The 18460-nt window shown below is 41.2% G+C and overlaps 1 protein-coding gene across 1 annotated transcript in view; it reads left to right on the top strand.

Annotated features, from left to right (window-relative positions):
• sort1a (sortilin 1a) overlaps window positions 1-18460 on the top strand; it is a 93102-nt gene that overhangs the window by 17013 nt on the left and 57629 nt on the right. The window contains exons 2-6 of the mRNA XM_070859048.1: window positions 2468-2527; window positions 9136-9209; window positions 10335-10437; window positions 12844-13008; window positions 14215-14288. Coding sequence (XP_070715149.1) covers window positions 2468-2527; window positions 9136-9209; window positions 10335-10437; window positions 12844-13008; window positions 14215-14288 — 476 coding nt within the window. The remainder of the gene's footprint in view (window positions 1-2467; window positions 2528-9135; window positions 9210-10334; window positions 10438-12843; window positions 13009-14214; window positions 14289-18460) is intronic.

The raw sequence follows: 18460 nt of genomic DNA on the forward strand, positions 1-18460 counted from the left end.
CACAGGCTGCCTGACCTGCTGAGTGTTTGCCAGCATTTTGTGTCTTTCAGATTTCCAGAATCTACAGTATTTTGCTTTAGTTAAAGCAGTACTGAAATGAACAGCAGCATTTCCAAATGTGCATTAACTCAAATAGATCTACAAGCTTGTCTGTTTGGGTACACAATTACTACCTGCGGTGTAAGAATAATGTAAAGTTAGAATAAACCTGAATTCAGTGCTTTAGTTGAGATCACTGTCTTGTCTTAACTGTAACATATGTTCATTGGCTTTCCCTTTTTGGAGAAAATCAGCTCATGAATTCCTTATTTTTTAACATTGACTAATCATTAGTTTCTGTAAATGCAGAAAGAAAGGGACAAGTGAAAAAGATTGTCTAATTGTACTGGTTTGACTGCTTCCCATTTTTATTTTTGTTTTAATTTTTTTTAACTTTATGTAAAAAGAAATTTCAGTCTGTGCTGCCAAAAATAAATCCAGCTTAACTTTGAAAACTTGAACTCTAGCACTTGTACTTTGATGTTCAGGCTGTGCCAACAGCTCAATAAATATTTAATGTGTTGTCTTCAAGCTATTCACTGTGGGCTTTGACAAAATTGTAGATCTTTGACTTCTACAGAACAGCACTTAAACAAAAGTAGAGTGTCAGTACTCCTAAGATAATAGTAGAAGATTAAAACAAGCAATTGTTTTGGAACCCCAGTGTGAATCATTGCTTTCTGAATAAGTGGGCTAAGGGAGAAAATCAGGAGTAGGAAGAGGCTGCATGCTGATCTAGATATTGTTGCTTTAATGTGCTGCATCACACAGTGATGGGAGAATGATTTGCAACCGTGATCTCCCACACAGCTTTCTCAATCTCCCTGTGTTGTTGAGTGTCAACAGCTAGTGAGTGGAGGCTTGGTGCTTTCTTGGGCAAGGGGGACTTTCATAGTCACCAGGACCAATGGCAAGTCTCTGTCACAGAAAGGCTTTAGACTAAAAAAGGTGGAGAGAACAATTTACAATAAAATGACGTCCCCCCCCCCCCCCCCCCCAAAAAAAAAAACCCAAATCAGCTTGGGCTTAATTAGGGAGTGTTGAGAGCTTTCACAGTAGTTTATGGCAAGCATAGAATGGAAATTTATGGCACAAGGAGATCATTCAGCCTATTGTCTGTGCCGGCATATAGTTGCAAATATCCTTCTTGATTACCATAAATACATGACATGCATTATAAGAAATAACCTAATGTTGATATTGGCTGACTAAATTCTGTAGTATGCCAACCTGACATTACTGTAGACTAAGTTAGTTGGTCTGACTCCACACCGTAGCTATGCCAGAAGTACAAGGTCACGGAGTGGGACTAGCTATGAAGGCGAGCAACCCCCAATTCCAGGAGTCTCCTGGAACAAACTGGGAGGGTTGGCTACCCTAACTGGATAACAAAATAAATCAGTACACTATTCTTTCACTGCTGAGATGTCTGTGTGTCTCCACATGGTGAAAATTGAAATGTTAAGTGTGAAGGAGAGAACTTGGGCCAGAGTTGTTAAATTACTCATCGTCGCTGGTTGAAAATCCTAGAACTCCTTCCCTAACAGCACTGTGGGAGCATCTTCTTCACACGGACTGCATCGGTTCAAGAAGGCGGCTCATCATCAGTGTTCCCTTTAAGCTGTGCAGCGCTCTGCAGCTTAGCATAGCCGGCTCACCAACTTTTAAATAGGAGAAACGCGCACACCCCAAAATAATGAGAACATTGCTTGTCACTTTTCAAGGGCAGTTAGGGATGGGCAATAAATACTGGCCTTGCCAGCGACGCCCATGTCCCATGAATTAATTTTTAAAAAGATTACTGAAGTTTGAATTGTGAAGATGGGGAGGACTAAGTCAACCTTTGAAAGGCTGGATAGGTATTTCAACTGTGATGGGATGAAGCAGAGGTATAAATAGTGTTTTAGAAGTGGGCAAAATTGTTTATATTGATTAGCTAGATATGGAGTGGAAAGTTTAACTCTGGGTCAAGCACAATGCTGTGGTTGCAAATTACTGAACAGAGGCAGTAGGCGCTGACAGAAGCTAGAACACAATAGTTTGTTATGCTGATAAGCTGCAGGGAGTTTTGGTTCATCTATGATCTGATGTGTCATTTTAGTTAGTACAACAGTAGTCCTGGTGTAGTGGAGGAGAGGTAGAGTTTGGTTGTCGTGAATAACAGCAAGCAAGATTGTGGAGTTGCAAAACACTTTGAATTTGTGTGGCTGGTGTGCAACACCATTGCACAAGTTGATGCATAAGTACACTAATAGCAAGAAAAGGCCTGCAGTACAAATTTAAAAACTATTGTCTAAGTTGTTTTCTTCTTAAACTTCTTTGTTCTCTAATAATCAGTTAGACTTTGAAGTGTCACTGCTTTGTAAATTTGTATATCTGTAAATTTTTTTAAAAGGTCTAAATATACTTTCTAATGTCTCTTTTCCAGTACGTGTTTGTGGATTTGAGTGGATCTGTAACATTGGCATGGGTTGGAGACGGAACTGGTGTAAGTATTGTGAGCAGCTTATTTTCCTTAGTTTTAATTCACAATATTAATCCAGTTTTCTAGCGTGTACCAATAGATTTTTGGGGGCACAAGGTAAATTTGCTCAAATCTGAGAATTTACTACTTCAATAAACTGGTTAATGCTGCCATTAAAGTATCAGATGGAAGAATTTTACATGGATGTGTTAAAGTATTTCTATTTTCATATTTACACAGTATAATTTTCAAAGCTACATCACCAGATTGTCTCTTTTTTTAAAAAAAAAAAGAAACACTTAACCCAATCACAGTCAAGATTAACCGAATCTGTAGCTTAGTTGTACACCTTTTATAATGTGGTTATTAAGACTGCTTCCTGTACAGGTATAAACATTAGAAATGCTGTTCCCTGAGAAAATATTGTCAGAGCTAGTGCGGGGGGGTAATTGGTTTCTATAACTAACAGTACTGTCAGAAAAATAGTATGTGTAACTAGTATAGCTTTCCGAATCAATTAATAGTCTGTTTAAAATGATCTGAAATTTTAAATGAACCCTTAAGTAATGCTACAGCTATACAAAGTCCTAGTTCGACCTGAAGTACTGTTCTGGGCACCACACCATAGGAAGGATATATTGGCCTTTGAGCGAGTGCAGCGTAAATTTACTATCATCATAGGCAGTCCCTCGGAATCGAGGAAGACTTGCTTCCACTCCTGAAGTGAGTTCTTTGATGGCTGAACAGTCCAATACGAGAGCCACAGACTCTGTCACAGGTGGGACAGATAGTCGTTGAGGGAAGGGATGGGTGGGACTGGTTTGCCGCATGCTCTTTCCGCTGTCTGCGCTTCATATCTGCATGCTCTTGGCGTTGAGACTCGAGGTGCTCAGCACCTTCTCGAGTGCACTTCCTCCACTTAGGGCGGTCTTGGGCCAGGGACTCCCAGGTGTCAGTGGGGATGTTGCACTTGGTATCAGGGAAGCTTTGAGGGTGTGCTGGTAGCATTTCCACTGCCCATCTTTGGCTCGTTTGCCATGAAGGAGCTCCGAATAGAGCACTTGCTTTGGGAGTCTCGTGTCTGGCATGCGGACTATGTGGCCTGCCCAGCAGAGCTGATCGAGTGTGGTCAGTGCTTCAATGCTGGGGATGTTAGCCTGAATGAGGACGCTGATGTTGGTGCGCCTGTCCTCCCAGAGGATTTGTAGGATCTTGCAGAGACATCGTTGGTGATATTTTTCCAGCAACTTGAAGTGTCTACTGTACATGGTCCATGTCTCTGAACCATACAGGAGGGCAGGTATTACTATAGCCCTGTAGACCATGAGCTTGGTGGCAGTTTGGAGGGCCTGGTCTTCAAACACTCTCTTCCTCATGCGACTGAAGGCTGCACTGGCGCACTGGAGGCAGTGTTGGATCTCGCATGCTCTTGTTGAAAGGAGGCTCCTGAGATATGGGAAGTGGTCCCGCCGAGGGGCGTGATGACTGCGGGGGCAGTGCTGTGTGGTGAGGACAGGCTGGTGGAGGATCTTTGTCTTACGGATGTTTAGCATAAGGCCCATGCTTTCAAATGCCTCAGTAAATACGTCGCCTATGTCCTGGGGTGCAGCCTCTATGTGCGCAGACGCAGCTGTCATCCGCCTACTGTAGCTCGACGACAGAGGTTGGGGTAGTCTTGGATCTGGCCTGGAGACAGCGAAGGTTGAACCGGTTCCCACTGGCTTTGTAGTTTAGTTCCATTCCAGCGGGGAGCTTGTTGACTGTGAGGTGGAGCATGGTGGTGAGAAAGATTGAGAAGAGGGTTGGGGCGATGACGCAGCCCTGTTTGACCCCGGTCTGGACGTGGATTGGGTCTGTTGGTAAGGATCACGGCCTGCATGTTGTCGTGGAGGATGGTGCCGAACTTTTGGAGGCATCTGAAATGGAGGAGGATACTCCATAGACCCTCGCGGTTGACAAATTTGCTACAATGATACCTGGACTCTAAGGCTTAACTTACAAGGAGAGATTACACAAACTAGGGATGTATTCCCTGGAATTGACAAGATTACGGGGTGATTTGATCCAAGTTTAAGCTATGAAGGGGAAGTGGTAGGGTAGATGGAGAGAAATTGTTTCTGCTGGTTGGGGATTCTAGGACTAGGGGACATAACTGAAACATTAGAGCCAGGCCTATCTGGAATGAAGTTAGGAAACACTTCCATACGCAGAGAATGGTAGAAGTTTGGAACTCTTTGTTTCTACAAACGGCAGTTGATGCTAGATCAATTAATTTTAAATCTGAGATTGATAGATTTCTGTTAAGCAAAGGTATTAAGGGATATCAGCCAAAGGTGGGTATAAGGGGTTAGGTCACAGATCAGCCATGATTTCATTAAATGGTAGAACAGGCTTGAGAGGCTAAATGACCTATTCCTGTTCATAAAGTCTGCATACATTTTAACTCTCTTTCCCACCCCCGGACCACCAAGTAGTTTTTCTGGAAGGCTCTCAATAATGAGCAGGTTACATTTTTGGGTTCCTTTTAATTACTACTGTCTGGTTATTGGAATTCCCTGAGGACTCCATTTTATAAACTCGTTGGATAGCTCCGATTTACACTAGACTGAAAGAAGGTGTGTGTTCAGAACAGGAGTGAAGAAAATTTGAGTCAGAATAAAATAGTTATGTCAATATATTGGTATAGACGTACTAATTGGCAGCCGCCATTTCGGGTTTGAAAATAGGGATATTGATTCCTGAAATTTCAAAATTTTTTCAGTTGATGGGTTAGGGAGATTTTCAAACTGGTACTTGTTGTTGTGACCACTTGAATCATGATTTGGATCTGTTTCCTTTTATAGAAGCCTTGTAATTTGGTTTATTTTTTAAAAGACTTTTTTCACAGTTGGAGCCATGTTGTAGGCGTCCAGAATTTCATTAATCCTGGATCTGTTTAAAAATCAAATTGAGTATATTCAGGTAGTGAGGAAGTAATGGGGGAAAGTATGTGTGTAAACTGTATTCTTCTATGTGCTTTGGCCTTGCTCCAGGTCTTTATGCTATCAGTATGCTGTCCTCTTTGAAGAATGTTAACTTCCATTCTCTGGAGCATTCATTAGACGTTAGCATGATGTTTTGTACCAAGCTGTTTTATGGATATCCCAAAATATATTGTGTTGCCCCTTAATTTATAGGCTCTTCCCCCTTCCATGCACACCAATTAGAGTAGGATATACAGTTGTTGGGGATGGGGTGGAGTAGGGGAAAGAAAGAGTTTAACCTGAAAATCCTCCCTCCAGTGTCCTTCCATTTATCAGGTCTATAATACTATGAGGTTACTGTTTAGTGCTATCATTTTATTGGGGGTTGGTGGATGTGCTGGTATATGCTAGGATGGTATTTGTCAAAGAGGGGATTGGCACAGAATTAGTCCCAGTTTATCGTGTTGTCTGCCAGCCCCTTGAAGTTCTGTAGGCAGATTGCTCACCTAATTTTTTTGAACACTGTAGTATGTTGTTGACCACAGAGATGTTGTTAACCACAAAGAGATCGAGTCTTGGAATGTTCCTGCCCCACTCTACCTCTTTATGCTCCCTCATCCTGACTGGGCACCTCTAATCTTGCCTTGAACAGCAGGGGAGTAGTAATCATCATCATAGGCAGTCCCTCGAAATTGAGGAAGACTTGCTTCCACTCTAAAAGTGAGTTCTTAGGTGACTGAACAGTCCAATACGGGAATTACAGTCTCTGTCACAGGTGGGACAGACAGTCGTTGAAGGAAAGGGTGGGTTGGGAGTCTGGTTTGCCGCACGCTCCTTCCGCTTGCCTTCTGCATGCTGTCGGTGACGAGACTTGAGGTGCTCAGTCTCCTGGATGCTCTTCCTCCACTTAGGGCGGTCTTTGGCCAGGGACTCCCAGGTGTCAGTGGGGATGTTGCATTTTATCAATGAGGCTTTGAGGCTGTCCTTGAAACATTTCCTCTGCCCACCTGGGGCTTGCTTGCTGTGTAGGAGTTCCGAGTAGAGCACTTGCTTTGGGAGTCTGTTCGCATGCCTGACACAAATATGGCCCGCCCAACGGAGCTGGTCGAGTGTGTTCGATGCTGGGGATGTAGGCCTGATCGAGGACACTAACGTTGGTGCGTCTGTCCTCCCAGGGGATTTGCAGGATCTTGCGGAGACATCGTTGGTGGTATTTCTCCATCACCACCGATTTGAGGTGTCTATTGTATATGGTCCACGTCTCTGAGCCATACAGGAGGATGGGTCTCTCTATTGCCTTGTAGACCATAAGCTTGGTGCTAGATTTGAGAGCCTGATAGTCGAACGCTTTCTTCCTCAGGCGACCGAAGGCTGCGCTGGTAGTGAGCAACTCTGCTGACTGTCTCTGTTTTAGGTATGGGAAATATATTGCTCTCTGGCTACAGTAGTGGTGCCTGAATAGTTTGGGTATTCTACCTGTACATGTTGTGTTTTGACAAGGGGAATGATTGTTATCGGTCAAATCATTTTTGAAAAAGTCCTGGATGGCACGTCGTGACATGTACCAAATTCATTTGGTTTTCTTAACACGTTGATTGTGAAGGTTTTTGAAGTTAATATAATGTTTTTGAAAATGCCCAGCATGTGTTACGCATACCTGTGGTGTTATCAGGTTTGTCATCATTTGGTGGAATTTGTTTTTAATAAACAATAGCTTATCAACATTCTATCTGTGGTTATGTAGCCCCAGTGAATTGAAAGTTTCAAATATCAAACACTGCTGTTTATCCTTCCCAAGTACACATGTGCGGTGGTGGGGGAAGAGAGAACGTGCTCTACCCTGCCTGTGCTGTGCTCTTTCCAAGCCCTCTTAATCCATTTTTTTGAAGTTTACTGAACATGATAGAAACTGCTACAGGTGTGTAATCAGAAGACTAATTCCCTCACTCTCTCAGCCTGTCTGAATTTCAAAACCAAACATTAACACATATTTTAGAAGTTGAAGGAATAATGTATTTTAGATGAGTAAATAGTACTGATGTATCCTGGGACATTAGGTACACTGTGCACAGACTGCACAATTCAGCTTCAACTCGGGAGTCCAAGCCCATGGTTTTGGGAAGGATTTGAGAACTTTAAGAAAAACTTAAATGAAAATAGTAAAAGACACAATGTAGTTCAATGGATGAAATTTGACTGCAAATATGTAATTTTAGAATATTATTTATATACTTATTTGAAGTGATTTCTCTGAACCCTGTACCCAAATTATGCAATTGTAGGGTTATATGCTCAGTATAAAATATTCGCTATTACCTGTAACATTGAAAATGCCTGTCACAGCAACAACTTCAGGTACTTGGGAGTTTTCAAAGAAATGCATGCCCCATATGCCAAATGAATGTGCAATAGTTTTCAATGCATCCAACCAAAAGTAATCACATTCTCCAAGTTGTTTGCCACTATGACTGCATGGTACTTGGAGCTAGCGATCTGTAAAGTGGTCACTGGCAGTTGTCTCCCACTGTCTATCATATAACCTGATGTGGGGTTACTCCAAAGTACTGACATGTACTACAGGTTGAACCTCCCTTAACCGGCACCCTCGGGACCTGGCATGTGCCGAATATGGGATTTTGCCAGATAAAGGGAGGTCAGCCCAAGGGGGTGTCAGCGGGCCAAGTGTCGGCGCGGCCCCAGTTGGTGTCGGCGTGCCCCAAAGTTGGGGTGGAGGTCGGCCACTTTTTGTGCATGCGCCCCTGGCCACTAGAATCATGCTGTACGAGGGGTGGTGCCGGATAAGGGAGTCCCGGATAAGGAAGGTCCAACCTGTATAAGATGACAAACTCCTATCCTTCAGAATATAATTAAAAAGTGATCTTCCCTTCTTTTAGAGGGTCAAAGTTTGGCCTCCTTCCTTTGATGTTTTGAGCTTCTGGGCACTTCATAATGAACAGGTAATTACCCCAACAGCAGCTCAGTGAAATAGTACTAATGGATGGCTTCACTTTCTGATCACTCAGACGTGTGCCCTTTCCTTTAATTACTAAGTGTTGACTTGCAGAGGTTTCTTCTGAAGTTGTTTTTGGAAGGCTGTTACTATTAGCAGTTTGTGTTTTCCAAACCAAAACTAACTTGGATGTTCATCATGGCCAGTTACTATGTCAAAGAAGTTAACTTTGGTTACTTTAAAGCAATGATTTTGGTCACGAATCTTTGCTCCGGGCTATTTTTCAGTTTAGGGATTTAGGGAGCTGTCTGCTTTTTGAAACTCAGTTTTTTTTGTGTTGTGGGTTGTCACGTATGACTATCAATTTAGAAAAAGGCAGAAGTGTGATTGGTCTTGTGATCAAGCTCACAAAACTGATTCTACATACAAGACGTTTGTGGAGGCTTTTTATAGACCAATGTGGATGTGTGTCGTGTGGTGCCCTATTAGTTGCTAGTTGTGGCTTAATTTTGAGTGCTCTTTTATAGCATATCTACAGCACTGCCGCATTTAATTGATCCTGTGAATTAGCAGCAAACTATTCTAATGAGCCATTGGATGGATTGAAACTGCTGTACTTCAGCAATATGGAAGTACCCTATTGTGAAGAACTCTGGATTTGGGGTGAAAAATGTCAAATCAACACGATTACATTTATTCAATCATGTTTTCATTCACAGGTTCTCTTGGCCTTAACAACCTTTCAGTTGCCGTTCTTGGGAATTAGCTTTGGACAATCACGGTTGTATAGAAGGTAATGCTTGGAATCTTCAGCTTTCAATAATATCTTTTGACAGAGAAATATTAAACACTTTTGCAGTTCTTCCTATAAGTAGTTTGAATTTGAGGGGGGAAAAACATTTGCCCTAATGAGTAACCAAGTTCAGGAATTTTAATGGAGAGTTCTGCAACTAGGACACATCAAATATTCTTGTTATTGTAAGCAATAGCAGACAGTATCAATCTTTTGCAGTTCTATTCTAGCTACTATACAGTGCTACAAATATCTAAATATTTCTAACTGATATACTACTGTATCATCTGAAAAGGAGCTCTGATCACTCTGCTCTTCCTTATTCTTCACCCACTCAAATTTGTATTTAAGTAATTTCTGACCACATGCTGAGTTGTAGCTAACAGAAGCTACAAAATAGTTTGGTGGTTTTCTTGTGTTGCATGCTATTGTGACCTGTCAGTAACCATGCTGATAATGGATTAACAAAAACTTCACTTAGATTATAATAAAGCCTTCATGCTTGGATACGGAAGCTAGATTTCCAGGAAGAATGTCTGGATTTATTCTGTATTACAATGGTTGCCAAGTTGTATGCTGCAGTAACTTCTGTAAACTGTTGCAGTGCCATGAATTGGGCCAAATATTATTGGGAATAATTTCATCATGATTGGAGTATAGCAGGAAGACAGAATTGTCTAAATTCATTGTACCTTTGGGTAGTTTTGAAGTTTTTAAAACTAGGTAGAAGGGTGAAGGTATGTGGCAAATAACCATGAATAGAACTATGTCATCTAACTATTTCTTGCTTCAGTTACGACATGAAATTTACATTACCTGTTGCTCCTATGTAACTTGCTAGGAATTGGGTGGATTAATAAGGTTTGATTCCTTTTAAATGTCTCTTCCTCTTGTGGAGAAACACCTGTTCTTATTTTGATGCTGCTCCCCCAAGAATAGCCTGAATAATTAGGAATTTGCCTTGTTGGAATCCTTGATGTAAAACTATATTATACTATTCTAGGACAGTATTTTTTAATATACCCAACATGTACTAATAGAGCGCCCTTTTTTTTTTTGTTACTTGCCTATGTTTGCTTCTAGAGGTTGCATGCCCTATTGTTTTAATTGGTAATTTTCTTTCAGTGATAATTATGGAAAGACCTTCTCTGATATTACTAAACTCATCAACAATACTTTCATTCGTACTGAATTTGGAATTGCTATTGGCCCTGAGAACTCTGGAAAGGTAAATCCTTTTATGTTGTATGCGATATGTTGCAGTACACTACGCACTGCTATCTTTCTTGCTTTCAAACTCCTCTCAAACTGTGGATGGGTGTTGGATCTACACTATAGTATTAAGATTTGGATACACAACCACAGTTTTCTTCCCTACAGTGTGCTGAGTTACAAATGTCTGTTCTGTGTGGGTAGCACAGAGTGCTCCTTAGATAGTTCTCTATAGAGAGACAAAACTGGAGGGAGAATCATCTTGGGCTGTTCTTGTACATCTCTCAGCAGCCAGGTTCAGAACAATGTTGGTGAGGGCATGGGGTCAGGCACAGGTCAGCTGTCTTACTGGCCATTGCTACAGGAAAACCCAAGAAAGGGATAAGGAAGAACATGTGTTAACAGATATATATATTTTTTTAAAGCAAAAAATGCACAATGAGTAAGCAAACTTGTGATTAGTGTGCACCACATTAAAGATTACATAGAATACACGGCACAGAAACAGGCCATTCGGCCCAACCAGTGCATGCTGGCGTTTATGCACTCGAGCCGCCTCCTGTCTTTCCTCATCTAAATCTATAATCTACAAAGATATAGAAGACGAATGCCATTCGACTCATAGCTCATATATTCAGAAAGATTCTGCAATTCCACTGCATGACATCCGTATGTTAAACATTTTGTGTGCTCCAACAAACTGTTGTGGAATGGTAGGAATTGGCTTGCACTCAATTCTCAAGTTTGGCTATTTCCAGTCTGTTGACAGGCATCCTTATCCAGCAGAGCCCCTTTTTTGTTTTGGCACTCTCCTGTGCATCAAAGATTAAACTCAAATGTGACCATGTCTTCCGAGTTGGGCTTTCAAGTGGCAGTGCATCTAGCTTTTTCTGTCTATAGGAATTGAGTTGATTTGGAACTTGCTCACAATTGTAAAAAGGGTGTCAGCAGTCAGGTAGAAGATAAATTAAAGAATGTTACTTTTAGTTTGGGTCATGAGGTCATTGTATAGTGCAATGAGGCGCAGGGTACTGACTGAAGTGCTACTGATTAAAGTAGGCAACTGTAACTAATAATCAAACTTCAAATTGATTGCATGAGTACGAGACCTGTAAAGCTAAGTGTAAACACTGCAACATATAATATACTTATTTGATACTAACTTTCAGGCTAGCTAGCAGTGGCCAAGTAAATGAAGCAGGCATTATGTATTATGCAAGAGGTCATATTTAGCTCATGACCTGACAACGGTGTCGCCCGTTAGCATAAATGCTCAGCAAGCTTGTGTTCGAGGCAGAGGCATGCTTGTGTTTATTTTACCCCTGCCAATAGCCTGAGCAGTAGAAGTGGCTACGCTTCCCCTGTATTGGACAGCAAAGGAGCAGTTTTGCTTTAGTTGGCCAATATGCATCCCCATAGCCATTGGATAGACCGTTCCAGAAAATGGCTACAAAACAGCACTTCAAAAATTGTTTTAATGTGCGACTAATTAATATGGAACCCCTCCCTTCAGTATAAATGACTGTAGCTATCAAAGCAGAGCCACTTAAGGGTGCTGCATTATAGAAAATAAAAAAAATAGAATATTTTTTAAATTATGAGAAACTATTAAATGTTGATAAGAGGGACCTGGGTAATCACTGAAAGTTAACATTCAGGTACAGCAAGCAATTAAAGCACATTGTATGTTGGCCTTTATTAAGAGGATTTGAGTATAAAAGTAAAGATGTCTTACTGCAATTTATATAGGGCTCTGGTGAGACCACACCTGGAGTATTATGTACAGTTTTGGTCTCTTTATCTAAGGAAGGATATACTTGCCATAGAGGGATTGCAACTAAGGTTCACCAGACTGATTCCAACGAGGAGAGATTGAATAGACTAGGCCTGTATTCTCTAGAGTTTAGAAGAATGAGAAGTGATCTCATTGAAACATATAACATTCTTACAGGGCTTAACTGGGTAAACGCAGGAGGATGTTTCCCCTGGCTGGGGTGTCTAGAACCAGGGGCCACAGTCTCAGAATAAGGGGTCGGCCGTTTAGGACTGAAATGAAGAGCTATTTCTTCATTCGGAGGGTGGTGAATCTTTGGAATTCTCTACCTCAGAGGGCTGTGGATACTGAGTCGTTGAGTATATTCAAGACAGAGGTTGATGGATTATTGAATATTAAGGAAATTAAGGGATATGGGGATAGTGCAGGAAGGTGGAGTTGAGCTAGATCAGCCATGATCTTGAATGGCAGAGCAGGCTCGAGAGGCCTGCTCCTACTCCTCCTAATTCTTATGTTCTTATTACAAATATGACATTAGCTAAACCTTCACTATATTTGGGGAGATATGCCAGTTTAATTGTGATTTAAAAAAAAAAAAATCATTTCTGTTTCATAATGACACTTGCTTTCCTTGTCACTCTCCTTTAGGTGATTCTTACAGCTGATGTGTCTGGAAAGAGCAGTGGAGGAAGAATCTTCAGGTCAAATGATCTTGGAAAGAACTTTGTCCCCACAAATCTTCCTTTTCACCCACTATTGCAGATCTTTTACCATTCTAAAAATTCTGACCATCTGCTAGCACTCAGCATCGATGTAAGTGCATCTGAGATGGAAATGATTGTATTCTTTAACCGTCGTAGGTTTTGGTTATTCAGGAAATGCAAAAATACCATTGCAATCTCAAGTTAGGAAAGTGTTTGCTTTCGGTTTACTGCAGTGTGTAGGATAACTGGAGTTTGAACATGAGAAAGTTCAGCTGATGTAGCGGAAAAACTAGTAGGTTTAGCATTTACCCTTTTTGCAGTTGTACTTTATTTCTAATAGCTATTTCTGTGAAGTGGAAAATATATAACCATTGCAGCTGCCTTGGGCACACAAAATATAAAAGTAATATCATAGTATTTTGTAGAAGTAAATGGCGTTTGGTATGTAAAGTTTTATGTGGATCCAGTAATTTTTGAGTAATTCATGATACAAACTTTCAGCTAATAACACTATAAAATGTACAAGTAAATTACTATAAATGATAAAATCTAATAGCAGTAGAAATTGCAAGAGAAAATTCTCAACAGTTGACACTTTAAAACACATTCAGAAGCATTGTATTTGTTTCTACATACTTTCTTGCCACTGTCAGCATTTCTAGAAGCAGCATTGCTGATAGTGTTATTTGCATTCAGCAAACACCATCAGAAATTGAGAGATGTCTGTGGTTTAAAATCCGATGTCTAGCATGTATTTTTGCATGCAGTAATGTTGCCCTACTTCCAGTCATAGAAACACCACACGAAGTATAGACGCGACCATACTTAAATAGTAGTTCGGTTGCTTTATGGTGTGAAGATGTGCTCATATTGTTTTGGTACCAAACAGCAGCTGAACTTTAATGCTGTGAAATAACTCTTTCACAAAGAAGATTTCACACATCCTCAAATTACTCAATCACTACCATACAGATAATTCACAAGTTTACTGCTGATTTATTATTAGTGGGTGATTTGGAAATTGTTATAGTTTTGCCATGTATATTCCACAACAAACAAGATGCATATTTTAAACAAACAGGTGTGTGTGTGTTTTAATTCCTATTTTAAAGCAAATAATATTGCATTTGGGAGTGAGTTGAGAATTTAGAAAACCGATACATCAATAGAATTTGTATGCAAGTAGTTTCATACATGTTTATCTCAATGTAAGTGGAAACATTTTTGCACTTAATATACATCTGGCACATTCAGTGATTTATGCAATCCAGAGATTTTTTTTCTTCTGTCTGAAACATTATTTGCAATATTCCAGAATGTTTTGTGGTTTTCCTCCAATTTTGGTGAAACATGGAAACAAATTCATGACTTTGTCTGTCTTGTTAAATGGTAAGTAAAGCACAGCTAATAGTAACTGAAGTGACTGAATATATTTTGTATTAAAATATGTAGTAATTTATTAATTAGTCTTAACTTGCATTATTGTAGTACCCTTTAAAGTAGCACATTTTTAAAAATACTTCACAAAGGAGAAATGGATGCTGAAGAGTAATATTAAAGGAGATGATTGAGAGCGTCAGGTTTTGAAGGTGGGGAGAAAGATGGCAAGGTGGGTTAGGGAGACAGTTCCAAAGGCTCTATCTCCAAGTTAAAGTGGGGGAGAAGGAAGGAAAGATGGGAAATTGCATGCAAGGCCAGAGTTGGAAGGATACTGGTAGGCATGTTGGGTTGGAGGAGATTGCAGTGGCAGGAATAGAGATGAGGCTATAAGAAAGATTGTAAATTAAGAATGAGAATTTTGAGTTAAACGTGTTAAAGGGTGGGGAAGGGGAAGCAATTAGGTTGGTAAAGGCAGAAATGCTGAATAAGGATGTGGATTTTTTGGTGCGTTGTAGTTTATGTGGATCGTGGGAGGCCAAAAAGGAGAGATGTGATGAGAGTCTGGAGGTAATGTGGGTAAAAGTTTGTGCTATGGGGCCCAAATTTCCCCATGAGTTGCACCGTTTTTTTTGGTGTAACTTGATTTTTCTGGTGTATCTTTAGTTGCAAATATGGCCATTTAATTTGTGCCAGTGTAAGTGAGTTAGTTAGGTTTTTTGTTAGGTTAGTGTTTTATTTTCAAAAGGGGGTGTTCCCAGCCACTTGCATCATTTATGCCAATTTGGCCAGAAAAAAGTTGGGTGCCAGTGACCATAATTCAGTCAGATTCAAGTTGATTATGGGTAAGGACAAGAATAGGCCTGGAATAAAAGTTCCGAATTGGAAAAAAGCTAATTTTTCTAAGTTTAAGGAGTGATTTGGCCATAGTGGACTGGAAACAGCTACTTTTGGGTAAATCTGTGTTGGAACAGTGGGAGGCATTCAAGGAGGAGATCCGAAAGGTTTAGGTCAAACATGTGCCGTTAAAGCAAAAAGCTGGGAAAAATAATTCGAGAGCCCCCTGGATGTCTAGGGACTTAGAGGGGAGGATTAAGAAAAAAAGGGACGTTTATGTCACATATCAACGGCTAAATACTTTAGAATCTTTAGAGGAATATAGAAAGATAAGAGGTAAAATTTAAAAAGGATATTAGGAATGCTAAGAGAAAACATGAGAACTCCTTGGCCAGTAAAATTAAGGAAAACCCTAATGTTCTATTAATATATTAAGAGTAAGAGGGTAACTAAGGAAAGGGTAGGGCCTATTAGAGACCATGAGGTTAATCTTTGTGAGGAGGCGGAAGATGTTGGTAGAGTTCTTAACGAATACTTTGCATCTGTTTTCACAAAGGGAAGAGCTGATGCAGATGCTGTTATAGAGGAGGAGTGTGATATTCTGGATGAAATAAATATAGTGAGAGGAAATATTAAGGGGTTTAGTGGCTTTGAAAGTAGATAAGTCCCCAGGCCCGGATGAAATGCATCCCAGGTGGTTGAGCGAAGTAAAAGAGGAAATAGCAGAGGCCTTGACCATCATTTTCCCGCCCTCTTTGTATATGAGCATGGTGCTGGAGGATTGGAGGACTGCTAATGTAGTACCCTTGTTTACGAAGAGAAAAAGGGATAGACCGAGTAATTACAGGCCTGTCAGCCTAACGTCAGTGGTGGGAGAATTATTGGAAAAAATCCTGAAAGACAGCATAAATCTGCATTTGGATGGGTGAGGATTAATTAGGGGCAATCAACACGGATTTGTTAAGGAAAGATCGTGTTTGACTTACCTGATTGAATTTTTTGAGGAGGTAACCAAGAGGGTCGATGACGGTAGTGCGTACGATGTAGTATATATGGACTTTAGCGAGGCTTTTGATAAGGACCCGCATGGTAGACTGGTCATGAAGGTTAAAGCTCATGGGATCCAGGGCAAAGTGGCAAGTTGGATCCAAAATTGGCTTGGAGGTAGGAAGCAAAGGGTAATGATTGATGGATGTTTTTGTGACTGGAAGGATGTTTCCAGTGGGGTTCCACAGGGTCCCTTGCTTTGTGGTATATATCAACGATTTAAATTTGAATATAGGAAATACGGTTAAGAAGATTGCAGATAACACCAAAATTGGCTGTGTGGTTGATAATGAAGAGGAAAGTCATGGGCTGCAGGAGGATATCAATCTACTGGTCAGGTGGGCAGAGCAGTGGCAAATGGAATTTAATTCAGAAGTGTGAGGTGATGCACTTTGGGAGGGCTAATAATGAAAGGGTATACACATTAAGTGGTAGGCCACTTAATAGTGTAGATGAACAAAGGGACCTTGGAGTGTTTGTTCACAGATCTCAAAGTAGCAGGCCAGGTGGATAAGATGGTTAAGAAGGCATATGGAATGCTTGCCTTTATTGGCCAAGGCATAGAATATAAGAGCAGGGAGGTTATGCTTAAATTGTATAATACTTTGGTTAGGCCACAGCTGGAGTACCGTGTGCAGTTCTGGTCGCTGTATTATAGGAAGATCGTGATTGCACTTGAGAGGGTGCAGAGGAGATTTACTAGGATGCTGCCTGGAATGGAGAATTTTAGTTATGAGGACACATTGGATAGGTTGTGTTTGTTCTCATTGGAACAGAGGAGGATGAGAGGAGACCTCAAGGTGTACAAAATATTGAGGGGCCTGGACATAGTGGATAGTAAGGGTCTATTTCCATTGGTGGAGGGGGCTATTATGAGGGGCCATAGTTTTAAGGTGGTTGGTGGAAAGTTTAGAGGCAATTTGACGGGGGGCGGGGGGGCTTCTTTACAGAGAGTTGTGTAGATCTGGAACTCTCGGCCTGGAAGAGTGATGGATGCAGAAACCCTCACCACTTTTAAGAGATGGTTGGATGGGCACTTGAAGTGGTGTAACCTGCAGGGTTACGGACCTAGAGCTGGTAATTGGGATTAGACTAAATTACCTTTTGTTGGTCGGCGCAGATATAATGGTAAGTACTGCAGGGAATAGAATACGGCCAGGGCGATTTAGAAAAATAGAAACATAGAAAATAGGTGCAGGAGTAGGCCATTCGGCCCTTCTAGCCTGCACCGCCATTCAATGAGTTCATGGCTGAACATGCAACTTCAGTACCCCATTCCTGCTTTCTCACCATACCCATTGATTCCCCTAGTAGTAAGGACTTCATCTAACTCCTTTTTGAATATATTTAGTGAATTGGCCTCAACAACTTTCTGTGGTAGAGAATTCCACAGGTTCACCACTCTCTGGGTGAAGAAATTCCTCCTCATCTCGGTCCTAAATGGCTTCCCCCTTATCCTTAGACTGTGACCCCTGGTTCTGGACTTCCCCAACATTGGGAACATTCTTCCTGCATCTAACCTGTCTAACCCCGTCAGAATTTTAAACGTTTCTATGAGGTCCCCTCTCATTCTTCTGAACTCCAGTGAATACAAGCCCAGTTGATCCAGTCTTTCTTGATAGGTCAGTCCCGCCATCCCGGGAATCAGTCTGGTGAACCTTCGCTGCACTCCCTCAATAGCAAGAATGTCCTTCCTCAGGTTCGGAGACCAAAACTGTACACAATACTCCAGGTGTGGCCTCACCAAGGCCCTGTACAATTGTAGCAACACCTCCCTGCCCCTGACTAATTTTGATCGCTTGGGTGGGTCGGAGAGGAATTTTCCCAGATTATTTCTTCCTAAATTGGCCTCGGTTTTTATCTGGTTTTTGCCCCTCCCAAGAGATCACATGGCTCCAGTTGGGGTGGAGTGTAGATGTTTTGTTATAAGGGGGTTTGCAGTGGTGTGGGGCGGACTGGTTGGGCTGGGTGCTCTTTGACTTTCCGTCATTGTTCATGGGTTTGTATGTAACCTTTAGGGCTGCTGACGAAGGGCTGTGCGGCTCTTTGTCGGCCGGCGCAGACACGATGGGCCGAAATGGCCGCCTCCTGCGCTATAAATTTCTATGTTTCTAAACTAACTTGGGGCTCTAGGTGAGATGTGTCCATTTTTGTCCGCACAGAAAGACCTTACTTACAGTTAAGGAATCGGTGCAAGTAACTACATTTAAAGCACCAAACAAAGCACAAGCAGTAATAACAATTCAATAAAAAATAAAGAAGTGAAGTAAATCATTAAAGTAACAAATAAAAGTACTGCA

This window comes from Pristiophorus japonicus, chromosome 17, assembly GCF_044704955.1.
Source record: "Pristiophorus japonicus isolate sPriJap1 chromosome 17, sPriJap1.hap1, whole genome shotgun sequence".
Lineage (NCBI taxonomy): Eukaryota > Metazoa > Chordata > Chondrichthyes > Pristiophoridae > Pristiophorus > Pristiophorus japonicus.